General features: G+C 42.2%; 1 protein-coding gene across 1 annotated transcript in view; it reads left to right on the top strand.

The window, feature by feature from the left end:
• ctnna2 (catenin (cadherin-associated protein), alpha 2) overlaps positions 1-18739 on the top strand; it is a 335256-nt gene that overhangs the window by 62649 nt on the left and 253868 nt on the right. The window contains exon 6 of the mRNA XM_069665324.1: positions 1915-2181. Coding sequence (XP_069521425.1) covers positions 1915-2181 — 267 coding nt within the window. The remainder of the gene's footprint in view (positions 1-1914; positions 2182-18739) is intronic.

Here is an 18739-nt window from a genome sequence, read left to right as displayed (position 1 = left end):
CAGAGGAAATAAATCACTTCTGACTTGAGTGTCACCTTTAGGCAGGAGGATTTCACATTCAGGATGCCTGAAAGTGTCTACACTCTGGCTTTCTCTTCGTTTGTGATTTCTAAACTTAATTTTTGAGTTGCGGAGCAGAAAATCCATTAGCATCTGGTGATTAGTAGAAGAAAATGCCATTGTGTTCGAATTTTAGAAGATCAGGTAAGATATAATGTACAGTGAGTGGGTTGTTATAGCAACCTCTTTTGCTTTCTCTCTGCTGTTATCGTCTCTTTTCTTTTTTTCCCGTCTGTAAACAGACCGGCGTCAGATTTATTTCTTTTGATGCATTGCTATGATTACAGTTTGATTCTGCTCCAGATTCTGTGATAAGAGCTGCATACCTAGCAACGGTCTGTTCCTCTTAGCAACGGTCTGCTAGCTAGAAATAGCAGACCTCGGAATGGCGTAATTAACCAATCATAATCAAGTATTTAACACAGCTGTGTAATAAACCAAGTTAAATGCTGATGCATCTTACTGGGAAGTAAGTTTGTTTAACAAATAATAAAGCCACAATCACACATGCAACAAACAACAAGTGTCAGATTTTGACAAAATATCGCCTAACTTCATAAGGATATGCAGTTCACCTTTTTTGCATAATTTAAATGTCTCATTAAGTCCAGCTTCCTTAGAGACACACACACAAGACGAGACGTTGACAAGCTAAAAATAGATCATTGATAAGAAAAACTCTACACGTATGTTTTGTTTTCGTTAATGCGACAGGACGAGACAAAACGTGAGCAGTCAGGCTAATTTAATTAGTTTAAAGAGAGAAAACGTTTTGACTAAAAGTAATGACTAAAAAGTGATAACTTTTTATTGACCAAAACTGGACTACAATGTTTAGAGTTTTAATCGACTAAAACCAGACTAAAACTATAAAGGGTAAAAATGATTAAAATGTGACTAAAACTAATAAACATTTTAGTTTTAAGACTTAAAGGAGCAATGATCTCCTGGAAAAAGCCACTGTCAGTCAAAGCTATAGTTCTCTGTAATCGTTAGAGGCAATAATAAGTGGTCTTTTAATCTTAAATAGCTGCCAAAATTAACAAGATGGTGACCTATTTAATCAAATATTGTATTCATAGTTGTGGGATTGTGCAAATGACACTGACATTTCCAACACACTCAAAGGAGACATTATGAGTGATCTCTTTCTTATGTAATGATGTTGTATAGTATTAGTTACAGCTGACGGATAATAGGAAGTGTGCTTTGTAACATTCCAGAAAACATCAATGGCAGTGATTATTAGAGTGTATAATCAGTTCCAGACGAAATGTCCTGGAAGGAATGTGTGATAGAAATCCTTCAGTCCCATTTAAAATGACTTCATCATATTACTGTAAATGAGCAGAATTTCCACATGACTGCTTATTTGACCCAGGAGGATAAAAGATGAAAGTGTTAGAATATTTTTTCTACCATGGCCTCCAGTGTGACAAAAAGCTTTTAGAGGAGTTTTCCTATAAATGTCATGTTGGCAAACGTCCGCCCTGCTGTAATGTCCCAGAGCTGAACACTGAACAGATTTCCGCTCAGCTCGAGGGTTTCTGATCTGCTGACACCGCTGCTAACTTTCGTGCTTCTGGAACAACACCAGTTCATCAGATGGAACACGGAGCTATATTTTGACAGTGAGCTGAGATCTGTTTGTGCTTTGTTTGTCTCCATTCTGAATTAATGATGCCATCAAAATGTTGCCTTTTTATCAGACTGTGAAGCAATTCTCTAACATTTTGAGAAATGTCTTGCCAAAAACATGAGGGTTTATTTATTCCTCTCTTATCCACTGACTTTTCTTTAAGGAATCTCTACAAGTTATTCGTCCTCACTTGAGAATCTTTGTCTCCATGTCAGGAACTGAAAGACCCCCAGTGTCGAGATGAGATGGCAGCTGCACGTGGGGCTCTGAAGAAAAACGCCACCATGCTGTACACGGCCTCGCAGGCCTTCCTGCGCCACCCAGATGTGGCCGCCACACGTGCCAACCGGGACTACGTGTTCAAGCAGGTTCAGGAGGCCATAGGAGGCATTTCCAGCGCTGCCCAGGCCAACTCACCCACCGATGAGAAGCACGGCCATGCCGGCATCGGAGAGCTGGCTGCTGCCCTCAATGAATTCGATGTAAGTCAAGAAGCATCTTTTTGTCTTTTCAAATCTCCAAATGTGACACGTTTTAAATCGTCTTCTGGTGTATCCCCAGGTGGTGTATCTGGTGTCCTCAAAGCATTTCTCAAACACACACCGATATGTTTATTGAATCTCAAAGCTGCTTAGAGATGTGCCGCAAGATAACAGAAACAACAGTACAACTTGGTGTATAACAGGTGCAGCAGTATGGTTGGACTCTCCCAGGTCTGATGTTTAGGACGGCTATCTCTCCTTCTATAACAAATAAAGGAAAGCGCATATAATTATGGCTACTTGGGGAGCCCTTCTTCCTTTATTCAAACTACCGTATCTAATTTTCATTGCACCTCTATGCTGTGCATCTCCACTATCTACTGAGACACACTCATTACACATTAGAGAGACTGCATGTTGCATCAGGAGGGGTTTCTTATCAGCACCACTTACTGAAGGCTGCCTGTGCTGCTGTGTGTTTTAAGATAATCAGTTTCACAGTGACGTATACACTTGCTGCCTACAGAGAGAGATATCTCTTTTTCTGACGCACATTCTTCCCTTTTATGTTAAAATCAATCGCTAGTTTTCACTTTTATGCTGCCTTTATTTAGTCAATACACCACTACAAGCAAAATTCATCTGTGTACAAGAATGAGTTTATATAATAAACATGATTCTCTGCTGCCATCTAGTGGCCGGACATTGATGGTGAACAATAGTTTTTATGTTCAAAGCTGTTTGCTATTAGCCGTTAAGTTAATTATGCCTGCAGGTTAGGCAATTAAACTATTTCCAAATCTTGGATCAGGAAATTGAGCCATGCCGTTTGCCTTTACACACATCCACATTAAAACATGTGTCAATGCAAAAGGCGTCTGGTAGGACAGCTATCAGCAGTATACTAGCCAATGAGGAGCAGGATGAAGAAACACCATTCCAGCCTAAAACAAGTACTTCGTTTTAGGTATCAAATTCTCTCTGGTATAATGAGCGTTTCAGCTTGTGTGAGGTTTAATTTGCTTATACACTTACACATACAGAGCACCTTTAATTACATGGTGCACCTTTTTCTTTAAGACTGAAAATATTCCAGCAGCATTAAATCAGGATACAGCACAATTAAAAGATAGTTGTTTATAAGAGACACATAAAAATAAAGATGGTTTTGCGATTTAATAAATATTGCAGCATCTTCTGGAAATTTCCCCCCCCTGGCCACTAAAGTAGGATTCTAACAAACACAAGCGTCTTAATTGTTCATTTTCTTATCTTTTAATGTAAACTGCATCCTAACTGCACTAAAGATTGTTTTCATAGCATTACCCACTGTGATTCGTTTAGTGTAGTGTACGCTCATCAATCATTACAGCCCTGAAGAATAGCCGCGCTAACTATATGGATATTAAATCTTTTTACAAGCCCAAAGTGACAGTGCTGTATGGTATCATTAGAGCGCACACCCGGTGCACCTGAGCAATATTTAGTTTGGTAGCAAACTTAGTTTTGTACACAATCCCCTATAGACCAGCCTTGGCAGCAGAGGCAGTCTTACCTTATGTTGTTACAACAGTTGGTGATTTTGATATACTGTATCATATTATATTATATTAGTTTTGTGCTGGTTATGTGCTTGTACTTTATTGTTCTCCCTCTAAATTATACGACTTTATCCCCCACTGGGATCAATAGTTTTATCTTTTTTGAAACCATATATCTGGATCAGGCAAAAAAAGCTTGACTGTCTGTTGCAAACCCAGCTTGAATTGTTAAAGATGGACGTATGCAACACAATCTGCTTACTTGAACTGAGTTGTACCTTACCTGTTTCACTTGATGCCACAGGTATTAAGCTGTGACAGTCTTATGTGCAGTTCCGTAATGATGCAGAATAATTTAAGCTAATTGGGAGTTGCACTTATTAAGCCGCTTTCTCACTGGTCAAAATCGGCATTGATAGGAACACAAAACCCGTGTCGACACACTAATCTCCGCCCCCTTTCCGGCGCGATGCTATGCTCCGTCAGTAACTTCTGCGACTCCTTGTCATCTCAGCTACAAATTCCGCCCGTCTCCGTCCAAGCAGCGCTCGAACATCGTTCCAAATTTGTTGGTGCCGAGTTTGATACACAGACTGAATGAGTAATAGATACAATAAAGACCTAACCACTGCAACATCTTCACTGTTTACTAACCCTGTATCCGGCGTGTTTGTGACGTCAGACGGTGACGCAGCAGAAAAGAGACCAACAGGAGTATACTCCACTGGCAATGTGAAAAAGGGCAATCGGCATTTATAAGTGGGTCTTCCTGGGTCTGAAAAACCCGCGTCAACACGCTAAATTTAGGTGGGAAAGGGGTATTAGTGGACATAAGTAGAAATGGTATCGATACACAATATGAAACGGGCCACAGGGCTAAATTATTATTATTATTTATTTATTTATATATTTCAGCATTTTGGTGTTTTTTATCATTAAGGTCAAAAACAGCAGAGCAGTGAGGTGAAGTTAAGGTGAACTTAAAGAGGGGGTATTATGTATAATGCTGTTTCACATGTTAAGACATATATATAATGTTACAATGTTGGATGTCTAGACTAAACATGTTTTTTTTACTAGGCTCAGTCTGCAGGCTGCTGTGAGCGCCAGGTTTCACACATGCTAAGCTACTCCACAGGTATCACAGAGTGAAAGATGAAGCTTGAAATCAAAATAATACATTCCCCCGTTAAGATTAGTCCAGTTGACAACAACTATGCTCGTAACTGTACGCCAATGCAAAATAACCGACATACAAGTAAAAAAAACAGTACGTTATCAACAACTGTGTGACAAGCATAGACATGTAACAGAACCAAATCGATATATCAATCTGCTCGTGCAGCCGCCTATCATCTGCCGCTTCCATTTACCCAGGCACTTGCACTGGTAGCTGATGCCATACTGTTACGATCGAGCTAAAAATCAGCCCCATCCCCTCTTTTGCAGCCATACCTGCAGGCAGTGAATCACGTCAGCAGAGAGAGCAGAACAGAGGACAGAGTGCATCACTGATACTGAGTCATGTTTTAGTGTGGTGATGTCAGGAATATTTATTTTTCTATGGACATTTTAGATAAGCTTCCTGATGGAAAGACCTGATAAGAGTATCGATAAATAATTGAATTCATAACAAAAATCAATAAGAGTAGTTGTATTGTTAAGAACCTTCACAATACCCATCCATAGACATCTGCAGGAGATTTCACACACACACACACACACGCTTAAATTCAACTCATTTTAGACTTTTCAGATCACACATAGACTTGATGAATAAACCTGCACTGTTGGGAATAAAACTTTCAAGTGGCTTAAGTTTGGAGGACACAACACTTAAAACATAATGTGCAAACTCTCAAGTACTTTGAGGTGTTAGATGTTAGGGTACTTCATCTCTTAATGATCCAGGATCAGCTGCAGTGTGTGCTCTGATTGCATCAATTACACAGGGGATAGGAGGTTCTCATTGAAGCTATTTCATAAGTTTAATAGCTTGATTGTATTGATTTGAGTTACGTGAGGCGCAAATGTGTTTGGTACAATCTGAAAACTGATATTGTTGAATTAAAAGGTGGGTACACTCGTGTATTCTTTATAAACTAGCCAGGTTTGTTTCTTTATTTTGAGGTACATAATCTCACATATATGCTTTATGCAATGCTGTGATCAAGGGCACACCCCTTTTCTTCTGCCAATATGTCCATGTAGTATGCACTTACACTCTACAATGCTCTGTTTTTTATGATAAAATTAATGTAATTTAAACTTATTATGTACTTATTGACGTTTCTGCTCCTTAATGTGGCTACCTAACTGTATATGAGTGACCCCTTGTGGTAATTTCAAGAAACTGCAATTATCTACTATTGTGACTTCGTGCTGAGGGGAGAATCGTCAGATCAGCAGGATAAGACACAGACTCCAACATATTAGATGAATAACTAAACAGCTAGACGCTTTGATGAGAACTTAATTCCAGCTTCCTGTGAACCTGCCGTGCTGTTATTCTGCGCGAGGCCGTGGCCTGTAGTAATCACATCGATACTGTTTTTATGTAAAACAGTACAGCGTTTTAGAAAAGCAAAAGGCCTGCATAATTTGATTCCATTTGGCAGACAGGCAGACAGGCAGCAATTAAATGAGACAAATTGCCCTTTGCTTAGCCCTGTGTGCTCGCCTGAAGCTGGTGCATGTTTAATTCCTTACTTACCACAGAGACACGCATGGTCAGATCCTCACTGAATAATAATGACCTGATATAGTGAGCTTCAAGGCAGGGCGCTTGCAGGACTTAGACACATGTATTTTTCTATGCAGAGGTGTAAAACACATGCATGAAATAGAGCATATAATTAGGGGTGTATATGTTATTGTTAGGGATGCACGGTACTGGATTTTTTGCCGATATCCAATATGCCGATATTTTCCAACCCTTTTTGCCAATTGCCAATTTCGATACTGATATATTAGGCACATATTTTAGCAGAGAACATCAAGTCTTACCTGCAGTGGAATTGATAATTCCTACACTTATACCCCTTTCCCATCTGAATTTAGCGTGTTGACGCAGGTTTTCAGACATGGGAAGACCCACTTATAGATGCCGATTGTCTCTTTTCCCATTGCCAGTGAAGTATACTCCTGTTGGTCTCTTTTCTGCTGCGTCACCGTCTGACATCACAAACGCGGCTGAAATAGGGTTAGTAAACAGTGATGTTACGGTGGTTAGGTCTTTGTAGTCTATTTACTCCGTGGCGACAAATTTTGAACGATGTTCGAACACTGCTCGGACAGAGACGGGCTGAATTTGTAGGAATTTGGAAACTTTGAAAAACTGCCATACTGCAGACATCGTGCACCCTTCGTCACACTTGAAGAAAGAGGCGTGGTGCATGCACCGCACCGAGTTAATGTTGTAGCATTACGTCAAGCTCTTTTAGGGAATCATCGAGCATTTAGACTTAATTAAAGAGTGTTGTTTTTTCGGTGGAAAATATGGGCAGAAAAATGACGTATCTGCCAATGCGTCATTTTCAAACCAAAATCTGCAAATACCGATAACGTGCCGACAATATTGTGCATCCTTAGTTATTGTAATACTATGATGCAATGGGAGTAGATAGACTGTACACTTTGGACACTTCCCCTCCCTTTTCCATCCACATAAAGCCACCAGCCCTCCCCTGCACGCTTGCTTTGTTTTCAGTAATGGAGTCCCTCTGGATACCGCGGCGTTGGATGATTGGGCTTATCTGTTTTGGGGTGCTGCTCGCTGTCCTAAGTCGGCTTTGATCTGTTAGTTACTCATTCTTGGACTCTTCTGCAATGGTTGGATGCTTGGATGGCAGCCCTGGCTGCAGCACAAACACACTCAGATTTGCCCGCCCGATTTGGAAAGAAATTTTGGATCTATTTTCATTGTTTTTTTGGGTTATTTTTTGTGAACAAGCCAGCGTGTGATAGTGCTCATTTTATTAATGGATGTTAGTAAGTGGATGAGGACAAGTTGTTCTTTTACTTTATATGCACATAAATGCTGGTGTGTGTCTACAGAATCACAATCATTTACGTCACTCTGAGTAATGAGTAGTCCTGATCACACTGAGAAAAAGGTTTTCCATTCTGGGTAGACTGAAGGAAAGAACAGAGAGTACCTTTGATCCTCTTATTATAATGCTGTGATTGAGCATTCATTTGTAAAAGCAGCTCAACAACACATACACCAGTAAAACTGTAGCTTCCTCTGCTACGTGGGATTTAATATCTTTAATTATACGAAAACATCCCGAGGACACTACTTTTCACAAAGTTGATTGTGCCTCATATGCCTCTAAAACGGAAAATACAATATGGCAAGGATGTCGCATGCGTCGCCTCAACGGCTCCGGAACATGTAGCGTCCGTGACACGAAAGGTTAGACGAGATTTAAAAATTCAGGGCACAGATGCGGGTCTATAGCTGGAGTGAAAGGGCAGCTCATGAATAAGACAAGAAAGAGGGGATGACCTCATCTATACTTTTTTTTTTCTTTTTTTACTGACACTCAGAATTAGTTTGGAATGAGTCAACTTAGGACACCGAGACGCGAGATCTATTAAGAGAGAAAAGGAAGGTCAGGATCAGTTCACGTTCACTCAATTTCACTGTCGTTTGGCACATAACAAAGAGGCGACATGAACCCCCTCTCACCCCCTCACCGCCCAACCTTTTACCTTTTAAGAGTTCCTCATCAAATATTTAGAGGGCTTTGCTGTGTGTATGCGGGGAAAGTTTTGATTTATAAACTAATATCAACTGTTCTGACATCGTTACGTAACTTTAATAGGGCTGCCCCCTGAAAGTCAGACGGTCACAACATCAGTAGAGAAGACCCCGAGTCGAATCTCATTCTGTCACTTGAATAACTGCTTCGTCATAGTACACAGTGCACTGCCGGAGCAACAGTACAGCAGGCTGCAAACTTTACAGACTGAGTCTGAAAATTACCCTTCAGAGTTCATCATTCGCACAGTTTTTAGCGCAAGCAGAATTATCGGCAGAGGTCAACTCCAATCCAAAACAAACAGACCCTGTACATATACGCAAAAATTTAGTTTCAGGGGAAAAAAATCTTTTCATGATGATCTGAAATCCAGTTAGATGACAAAGCTAAGAAAAGACTTGACGTGAGTTGAAACACAACAAAAGCAGTCAGCTGATAAATGTTTTCATGACCGGCTGACGGCTGACGCTTACAGAAACCCTGATAATCGAGACTCTAACAGGTAAAGTAAAACACGAGATAAAAGTAGGCTGATTTCAGTTTCGTTGTCTTGTCCCCTAATGGTGATATATGGTAATTGTGGGAGGACACTTCCCAATTTAACCAGACGTCCAACGGTTGAATCCCTTAGTCACGGTTGTAACTCTTGTTTTTCCTCGCTGACGGTCGCTTTCCTTTTTAGACTGTTTGCCTTCTTCTCAGCGTCCAATTTGTTTCTTTCTCTTTGGATTTTCACTTATTTTTGAAGTTGTATCTGTAGTCATCGATCTTTTCTTTGTTTGTTCAGTCATAGTAGATTACTGTTTACTCACAACACTTGCAGAGACCTGAAAAGCAGCCACTTAGCTCCGCCTACCCTCTCTGGCAGACCAACCACTGCGATAGATAGATTGTTATTTACATGAAAATCGAGATAGAGAAACAGAGAGAGAACTAGGGGAAGAGAGAGAGATATGGCACCAGAGTTACGTCCGTAACCTGTTATTTATTTACGTTTTACTAACGTAATGTATTTATGGCCTACGTGAGTCAGTTTTTATTTCAATGAAAATTAAGAAGGAACCACAATAAGGAGCCTGTGAGTGACTTTATCTACCAAACAACTTCCTGGAAATGTTACAAATCAAGTAAAAAAAACAAAACAACGACCCGGGAAACACTTCAAAATAAAAGCATTGTGTACAAACCAGGTGAATCAGAAATCCAGGTCGGGCTTTTACTTTGAAAATCATTCCGGAAGTGTTGACCTACTTTACTCTCCATGCCTGTGACTTTTACTCCAGTAAGAGAAATTAATATTGCTGTCAGAGATCAATAGGACTCATCGCATTTCATTTTCACCGTGTATTTCCAGAACAGCACGCGGCTGGAGGTAAAAATAGGCGATCCTTATGTTCTACGGATCTTTGGTGCGTGAGTGGTGCAAGACACGTTAAATAATAAATAAAATTCTCAGGAAAGGGGTAGAGACAGTCAGGAAAAAAGTGTGCTCCATTGTGACTGCTCAACACTGTTGAAATATTGTTTTTATATACACTAGCATCAAAAACTGTGGCGCTTTGAAAACACCAGATCTGTCTGAGGGACACCATTTAAAGGGGAGAGAGAGATCTGGCAGGTTCACCAAAGCAGGACCAGTGCCCTTTACCGTAGCGTACTGATGACTTTTAACAACTTCAACAAGATACTCTATTGTCTTAAAAGTTAGACAACTTACACCCCTCGTGACACGGGCAGGAATTGAGGAATTAGCTTTAAGTAGGAAGTCGAACAAGATGTTCTCACTGAAACCAACACCGAATATATAATTCAGCGAACGCCTTAACCTAAAACTAACGTTAGTAGCAGGCTAACTTGCTGATGCAACTGAGCTTAACATGTTTGCTAACTTGACTTACCTATCTGGGTGCGTTTTCGGGTGCCCGATAAAGTTGGGTGCGGTTGATCCGGCATCTTTTATGTTGATGCCGCGGACGTTGCATTTGGCGATTATTTTGTTTCGGCTTTGATTGTAGTTATTAAAGCCAAAAGATATGACAAATGGCACTGTAGCAGCTGTAGCTGATGTGCTCGCCATGGTGTCATCTCCTCACCAGATGCGGAAGGTTACGCATGGTCAGAGGGATATTCAGCCCGTAATGATAATGCGGAAAAATATCAAAATAAAAAGACTGTGCACAAGTTCGAGACGATTCTGTGAGGGGCTGGTCTGAGACAAGTCTTTGCGACTCACATGCCACACGTCCAGTGTGAAGTAAGAGTTTGGTGTTGGGCTGCATATAAGGTCCAACATTCTGAGTCCTGTACATTACTATTCATTATCAGTGATAATATAATATCAATAATAAGTTTTAAATCGTTCAAAATGAGGCAGACATCACATTCCACTCATATAAATTATGTCACAAGTCTTAGCAGATGTGAAGGACCTTCTGTGCCTACCTAAAGGAAGCATTGGCTATGACAAAAATAATTACAGGTTTTAAACCCTGTTTCCATCACATAACAAAGTGGTGCTGCTCTAAAAGATTTTCAAACAATAAATATTACAGAGAACTCTTAAAGACCGCCTAATATGTCAAACAAATGCCACCCAGTGTGAAAAATACCTCAGACTTCTCCACCAAGTCTGGTAATAATGGCAGAGTTGACATTTAGTTCTCTTGTTTCTCGAGCATTTCGCCGACATGTGAAATAGCGACAGTTCTCCCTTTCCGCACAAATTTCCCTCTTTTTGTGATTATACATGAGTTGTGCCTGTGAATAACTGCGCTAATTAGTTAGAATGTCACCCAAATCCATTTCCCTTTCACCTAGCACCAGCCCTGGAACGCTTCAGTCGTTGAAATAACAGCTGGCGGCGACAGATTTAACACTCTCCAAATGGGGTTTTTTGCTTGCGGACGCAGCAGGGTTTGTAAAAAAAAATAAAAATAAATAAGGCGGCACAGAATTTGAGGATGGCCACCTTTAAATTCGCTATGCAGGGAAAGCCCTGTCATGTGGGAATGAAAGTCTTTATTAGGGGATCTGAGCTCAGTGGGAGGACAGATGGAGTCAAGGCCCTGCGGGTATGTGGGTAAAGACACACTGTAGCACACGCAGGCGGAGATTTTTAGGTCACAGCGCACATACATAGTGTGGCAATTCTTTTTGATATAAGGGACACAAAAATGCTGCAGCAGCGGAGATTTGAATATATGCCGCAAATATTGTCATGCACAATGATTTCTTTTATTATCACGCTAATATACACGACATATGTAAGATGTATGTACCAGATTTACATGCAGGAAAGACTGTTTATTAAATGCATTGAGGAAATAGGCTGACTGCAACTCTCTCTCTCACCTCGTGACCGCCCTGCACATTTGAATATTCAAAAATCTCCCTATCATTTCTCCCACTTTGAGCCTCCTTATCTCTGTGCAGGATACAGCCTTTTAAAATGATGACCCTGTTGGTCCCTCCAACTCTCTCTCTGTTATTTGAAGTGCCACACATAAAAGTATCAGCTTGTGAACAGCAGCATAGTAAGTACTTCTCATATACACCTTTTTTTTTATTGCAGAGGAATTGACGATACACTATGACTCAGGTAATGTAGCTGAGCTGGGAAAAACCCTGCCAGTTGGAGCCTGAGCTTTTATTCTCCTGCTCCCGCTGCTCGCTTCGATTAGCGGAGCCAGGAGGAGCGAGGGAGAAGATGGGAAATGGTGTCTTTTAACATAATTGTGATTGCATCAGAATGATTGCCTCGTGATCGCCGCTCCTTCTTCTCTTTCAACCAGCAAATTAAATGTGCCCCTTTCCTGAGCAGGGATATACCACTCCATTGTTTGAATGTGAAATTTTTCTTTCTTATTATTATGTCAAGTTTGGCGCAGCGCTGTCGTCCGCGTGTCACATCTGCTTTTGTTGGATCAACGCAAACAGGTGGTCAAAGGTGCAGCTGTTCAAATACATTACCCTCAGACTCAAAGCACACAGTGTGTTCCCGCCATGACCAGCAGATGGCAGTGTTAAATTACTTTCCTCCCTTGTCCGTCCTTTCCTCCTCATTTCCCCCCACCCTCTCCCTCTCGCTCTCTCCCTCTCTCTCTTTCTCTCTCTCTCTCTCTCTCTCTCCATCTTTTCCATTTTTATCCTTTTTTCCCTCCAAGTCCCTAGAAACAGAGATTTTCAGTCTGGCTCATTCTCTGCTCAGAGCCAGCGCCTGCATCACCTTGTATGGTTTTATAACAGTAATGAGAAGGAATCTATCGTCTGATGCTGAGCTGTTTTGATGTACGAGGATCCTTGAATTCAGCTTGGCAAAAGAGAATTCACTATCAGAGTTCAGCCTTCCCAATTTGACCCCTCTGCCCACATTTGTCAGATAGCTCTGCCTTCCCTCTCTTCCACATGCCCGAAAAGAGAGGATGACACAGTTAGCAGAACTGTGCCATACTCTCCCCTATCCCTGTCCTGTTAGTCATCACTACTCTTGTATACCTACAGCTATCTGACGAAAAAACACAGCGAAGGCAGTGTGTGTGTGTGTACTGTATGCACACACAAACACAACAACACATTTCATTCACACAGTGCAGACATGCACACACTGGGAGAGCATAGCTCTGAGCCTGCGGCAGAGATCCAAGTCGCACCGGATCATTTTACCACGGTTTTTATTTCCATCTGCTTGTCCTCTTCCTCTTTCTTCTTCTTCTTTAACGGGTTATTCACACAGCATCTCTCTCGGTCCCCCTCACCTCTCTCTTCCTCCCTTTCTCCCTCTTTTTTTCCTCATTGTCTGATGTGTCTTGAACCAATGGGAGGTGTTTGGGATGCTACTGTGCTTACATGCGTACTCTGATTTGGTAGCAGCATTGTATTTTCATGCAAAACTCCCCTGTATAGCCGGGGTCTGTAGTCACGCTGCACAAGCATATGCCGGTCCTCACTCTGCATACATTACAGGCTACCTATAACTGGATTTACTTGCTAGCTCAGGGAGAGTATGCGTAACAGCCAGGCCTTTGAATCTCACCAAATCTCTTTCCCAATGTTGCATTTGATGTCCTTCTGTGGTGTGACATGTAAATGACCGCGTTTATGTTCATAGGATGACGCGCAGAGACTCATTATTTACAGCTAATGTAATCTAGTTTTCCGATAATCACGCCAACATAGCGAGGAGGAGCTAATCTTTCCGCATATGAAGACGGACTTCTGCTTGTCTTTTTGGGAGTTTGTTTTCATTCTCCTCCTGCCATTAAGATGGATTTCCACCTGTGGTAAAATGAGCAACACGCAGGATGGATGGGCTCCTCATTGTGAGTGTGTGCACAGTGAGTGCCCAGCGCTGACCTTTCCGCGTGCTCCGTTTGTGTATGAGACACCACCGAGCCAACCTACGGAGAAACGGTGGCTGGAGAGGAACCCAGGCTCTAATGTATGTAGATGTATTCCTAACTGAGGGATAGCTTTCTTGGTAATTGCTATATCAATCTGTGCACTCCTATCCTCGCTGTCTCATTTCAGGCTCTCTCTTATTTCTCTCCCGCTTTTCCGCCTTTCCCCTCTTCAGCGCCGGAGCTACGACGTACCAAGGAGTCTGACGCTCTCTTCCCCCCTCCGCACAGGCTCCCCTTTCCCGGATTTTTCACTCTCCTTGACTCACATTGATTTGGCGCTTGAACATGTGGGTGTTCGACACATCCTTCAGTTGCCTGTGAGAAGGTGGCAGAGAGGAAAGAGTGCATCCTGATCGTCACACTCACCTGCTCTCCTGCTGGGCAAGTTCAGGCATAAACATGCCCCGACAAACAATCGTGTACAGATGTGCAAGGACCGGAAGCATTAATAACAGCATCTAACACAACGGCGAGTGGCGGCGTTATTGACAAGAACCCTGTTGTGTTCAATAAAGCTGCACTCCTGCTGTCATTTTCACCTTGGCTGGGCCACGTGTTCGCCCAGAGGTGCGCCTCTAAATTACAACATCCTCTGCCTGCCGATTTAACCACCACCTCATTCTCCATGGACAGATGAACCTGTCATGAGAAATATGAATAGGCGAACTAAGCAGAAGTAATGGGACATGACCGGGGAAATAGAGAAGTATTGGCTTGTTTGTCGCTGTACAGTAATTAGCCACGGCCCGTCTTGTCCCGATGGCAGTAAGGCATGAGCGAGCCGTGTAGGAGGCAGAAGCAGAGTGGGAGGGGTCATTGGAAAACAGGACACAGAGATCCATACAGTTGTGTAGCTTATAGCCCGAGGTCCATTGTGATCAGCGTCTCCTCTTCCCTTTTTCCCCCATACAGCTCCGTTTGCTGCTTTCAGGAATTAGTCAGCTCTTCCTGTTTATCTCCCGTTATAGATTAAGTCTTGTTAGATTAAGACTGACTGATGCTCTGCCAAGGAACTGTGGCAGTTTGAAGTTACATGTCCCGATGATGCACACGACACAGAGAAGATGCTTCAGGACATTCATCATAATGCATCCAAATGCTTTATCGTAATATATTCTCAAACATTCACAGACTTTCGAGGTTGGCTTTAATTTATTTCCGTTCGTATCGCATGTTTTAGGCACAAATTCACACTGCTTTTCTTGGCTGACATTCTCAGGAAGAAGCTGAGCAGAGTGGTTAGAATATATCCCAACCGCTCTCTCCATGAATGCACAACCGCGCCAAATTAAAAGGCGACGACAACCACAGTGAAACCTCGCTGCATCTTCAGACCCATCTCAGCATAAAACTCTTGGGAAACTCTTTCTGAGTGGGTGCAGCAATTTACTTTTTTTTTTATAAAGGTCTCTTGCCTTCAAGTCAAGGTCCGCTCTGTAGGAGCCCCACCTGCCAGCTTGCCCACTCAGCTCCGTTCAATCTCATGAATGCGGGGGCACTCTTTGCTGGCTCTCGCACATACAGTACATGTACTGTATGCAAGCAGGCAGAGGCAGCTTGTTTTGTAAGGCTAAAGTTTAGAATGAACCCTCCCTGTGGTCATATTAGTCTTATATCACACAAGCAAAGGCACAAATGGAGACAGAAACCGAGTAGACAGTATCTCCGTTTAAGGCCAACCTCACTGTCCTTGCCTGCCACACAAAGTTGCGCTACTTTGCAAAAGGTTTTCATGACTTTTCTAAAACGCACTATTTCCTCCCACACACATCCGCGCACCGCTCTGAACAATATTATGCACATGCACATGCGCATGCAAACACACACACACACACAAGCTCAGAGGCTTGTTATGGAGGCTAGCTTTTCTGCAAAAGGGGATATATCTGGCAGGGAACTCCTGGTGGATTTGAGACAAAACCTTACCAAAAGATTATAAATGAGCTGCTTGTCTGATTTTCAGTCTCCATGTTGCTAAGCTAAGCTCCCCCACCTCAAAGTGTGACTGTATAGAAATGCAAAGTAGTTTCTTTTCCACCAGACGAAATTCTACAGACTTTCCCTGGTATTAACATTTTTTGAGAGGACTCAGAACAAAGTAAATATGCTTTCAAAATCTTCGGCTTCCAAGACTGGACCGTCGTTCTTTGTGGCTGTACATGTAGCAACCTTTTTTTAATCATCATTAGAGGTAAGTATCCAGCGAGCAATAATTTACACAAGGCAGTGTTTCTTTAATAGACTGATAAACCTGAGGCTTAGAGGCGGGGTGTACAGTCTCTCAGGGGATGCACGACTCCTTCACAGGCAGGAACGCAGATAGGGGCATCGCCTGAGGGATTTACCAGACACACATTCAAGAAATTAAATTCACAGGAGTTTAAGGCAGTCATAATTTGATTCAGAGTTGGGTGACTTAAGTTACCTGCAGAAGTTCAGGAGATAAGTTAGTAGAAAAAACAGGAGCACTTATACTCAGCTAAGAGCGACGATGGTGATATTGATGAGGACAAAACCGTTCAGATGTTTGTTCTAAGGGTGTTTTCACACTTAACGTTTGTTTGTCTGATCGGAATCAAAGATCAAATTGTTACAATGTTGCGTTTTGCCTCCAGTTTGGTTTGTGTTCACACGGCAGCTTTTACCAGCGGATGCGTGAGTATACTGCTTTCTGATTGGTCCGAATATACCTCCATCAACCCCCATCTGCTAACAACCCACAATGCACAGTTTTTGGTTTGCTTCCTATAATAGGTCCTACTTTAAGTCAGTTTATGTTCCTGAATCGAATCAGACTGTGGTTCATTCGGGAACAGACTGAGCCCCGTCTTTTCCACCGAACCATGGCCCGTCGGTTTGGGCCGCACCAGAGTTAGACTACGTGTCGAACCCTTTCCGAGTAAAGTCCGAAAGTCCGGACCAAAGCTGTCAGGTGTGAAAGCCCCCTAACTTAAGGTACTTCAGGTGAATTAACGACCAGATTTTTAAACAAACATGAAGAATGGATGGACAATTAAAGAGTCAGAACATATCAGGTCTCTTCCATGGAGCTAAAGTTGAAGCAGCCAAAGGAAGTACTAACTTTTTCATTAATAACACACCATCAACTGTGTGCAAGTCTCAGGAGGACTTTGTTCCCCCGATGCATTGCGCTTGACTTTCTTTCTCTTTAGCTTTAAGCAGTCTTAAAATTACTTAAGCAGTCCGACTAGGATTTCGATAGACAAGCGCAACCAACCAATAGCCGGGCCTGGCTGTTTAAATAGTGCAGCACTCAGAAACTCTCTAATTTCCCCCTGTGGGTTCAGGAATGGAAGAGATGCCCCATATCCCTGCTCTAGGTTTGTAAGAAGCACTAATGCACCAGTGAAGTTGCTTGGATGAGTGTAGCTTTGTTGACAGGCCAATTTAGCTGTCATTTCCAGATAATGGAGTGTTCCGTGGCAGTAAGTACATCGGCATACAGCGATGATCCGGAGCACGGCTCTCCAAGATCCTAACCGAAGCCAGTTATTCTCCTCTGCTTCTTTGTTTTTGTTTCTCAAGGAAAGGCATTAGAGAAACTTTTAACTGCGAGTTGGACCTAGAACATTTTAATGCAGGATTTACAATCAGTCTGCTTTTACACAAGTAAAACCATAAAGTTCCCTGAAGGTCAAAGAAGTTTTCTCATTACCAAGACGTCAAGTTTAAGTTCTCATTAAACCCCTGTTTTTAATAACTCAAAGCTGTAACACAGCGGGTTCAGGAGGTATTTTTCTTCTCAACCTGCAACTTGAAAAGAAAATGCTCCTTGAATGATAACTTGGCATCCAGTCAGATGATGCCTCCCCTCTCATCAGCCTCAAGTCTTCCTTCGCAGCAATGAAATTGACTGCTCCCTTTCATACTCTTGCCTTCCCGGCATTATGTCTTCATCTTGTTAGTTCCACGTCTTTTGCCTTTATCCTCTTTCCAGTCTTTTAGATCCTGTAACGGTGCCTACTAAAGCATCCGCAGCGTGTGCATCGCCATTTTGTGCGGTTGTTCTCTCACTTTCAGCCTCAATGGCATCCAATTGCAAATACGTCTTGGCTGAAGGTTGTGAGCTTCTTCAGTATCTTCCAAAAGCTGCAGCAGTTAAATGAGAAACTTTTGAAACCGATCCTCCCTTCCTTCCTTGCCAAGACCACTGGCAGCCTGCTCCCCATCCCCACTGCCTCTCCACTCAGAGGTAAATACCCAGCTGCATATTCACCAGTGGATGCTCTGCTGATACATCCCTTGTCATTTAGCGAATCATGCGAAACCCAAACAAACGATTGGGCGTCAACCAAATGACTGTGAATCTTGACTTGAAGACCATCGTGTAATCGGTGCGCGAGGAGACAGTGTGCGGTTTCACTGCTTTGCATGCTTTGCAAATAAGGGAGTGAGTGATGTAGAGAATATTGTTTGCAAATTCACAGCCAGACGAGTTCTTTTGTGCCGCCTTTGCAGTCCTTAATTCTATTAAATGCTAGTTCAGAGGGGGGTGATCTGGTTCAGCGTGGTATTACAAATGGCATGTTTCATGCTGTGCTGCCGCCTCACTGTCTATTATTTCAACATTTGTTCTCCGCTGCTGTATCACAGTTAATTTAACAATGCAAAGGGAGCAGGGTCGTCTTATAAAGTGAACATTATAGAACCATTAAAGCATTCATAACGCTTTAAAAATGAACTTTATTTAGATGGTGAATTTGAAATCTTTTTTTTTCCTGGGTAGATGTGACGCTTCTACTTTTCAGAAACAAATATCAGTACATCTCTTTTCAAATCAAAAAAGGGGTCCACTCACACTAAGAAAAGAAACTGCTCCAAAGCACTGCTA

Source organism: Semicossyphus pulcher, unplaced genomic scaffold (assembly GCF_022749685.1).
Source record: "Semicossyphus pulcher isolate SPU_LCO1_2020_fin unplaced genomic scaffold, fSemPul1.0.p SCAF_17, whole genome shotgun sequence".
Taxonomy (NCBI): Eukaryota; Metazoa; Chordata; class Actinopteri; order Labriformes; family Labridae; genus Semicossyphus; species Semicossyphus pulcher.
This window is presented reverse-complemented; position numbering and strand designations above follow the sequence as displayed.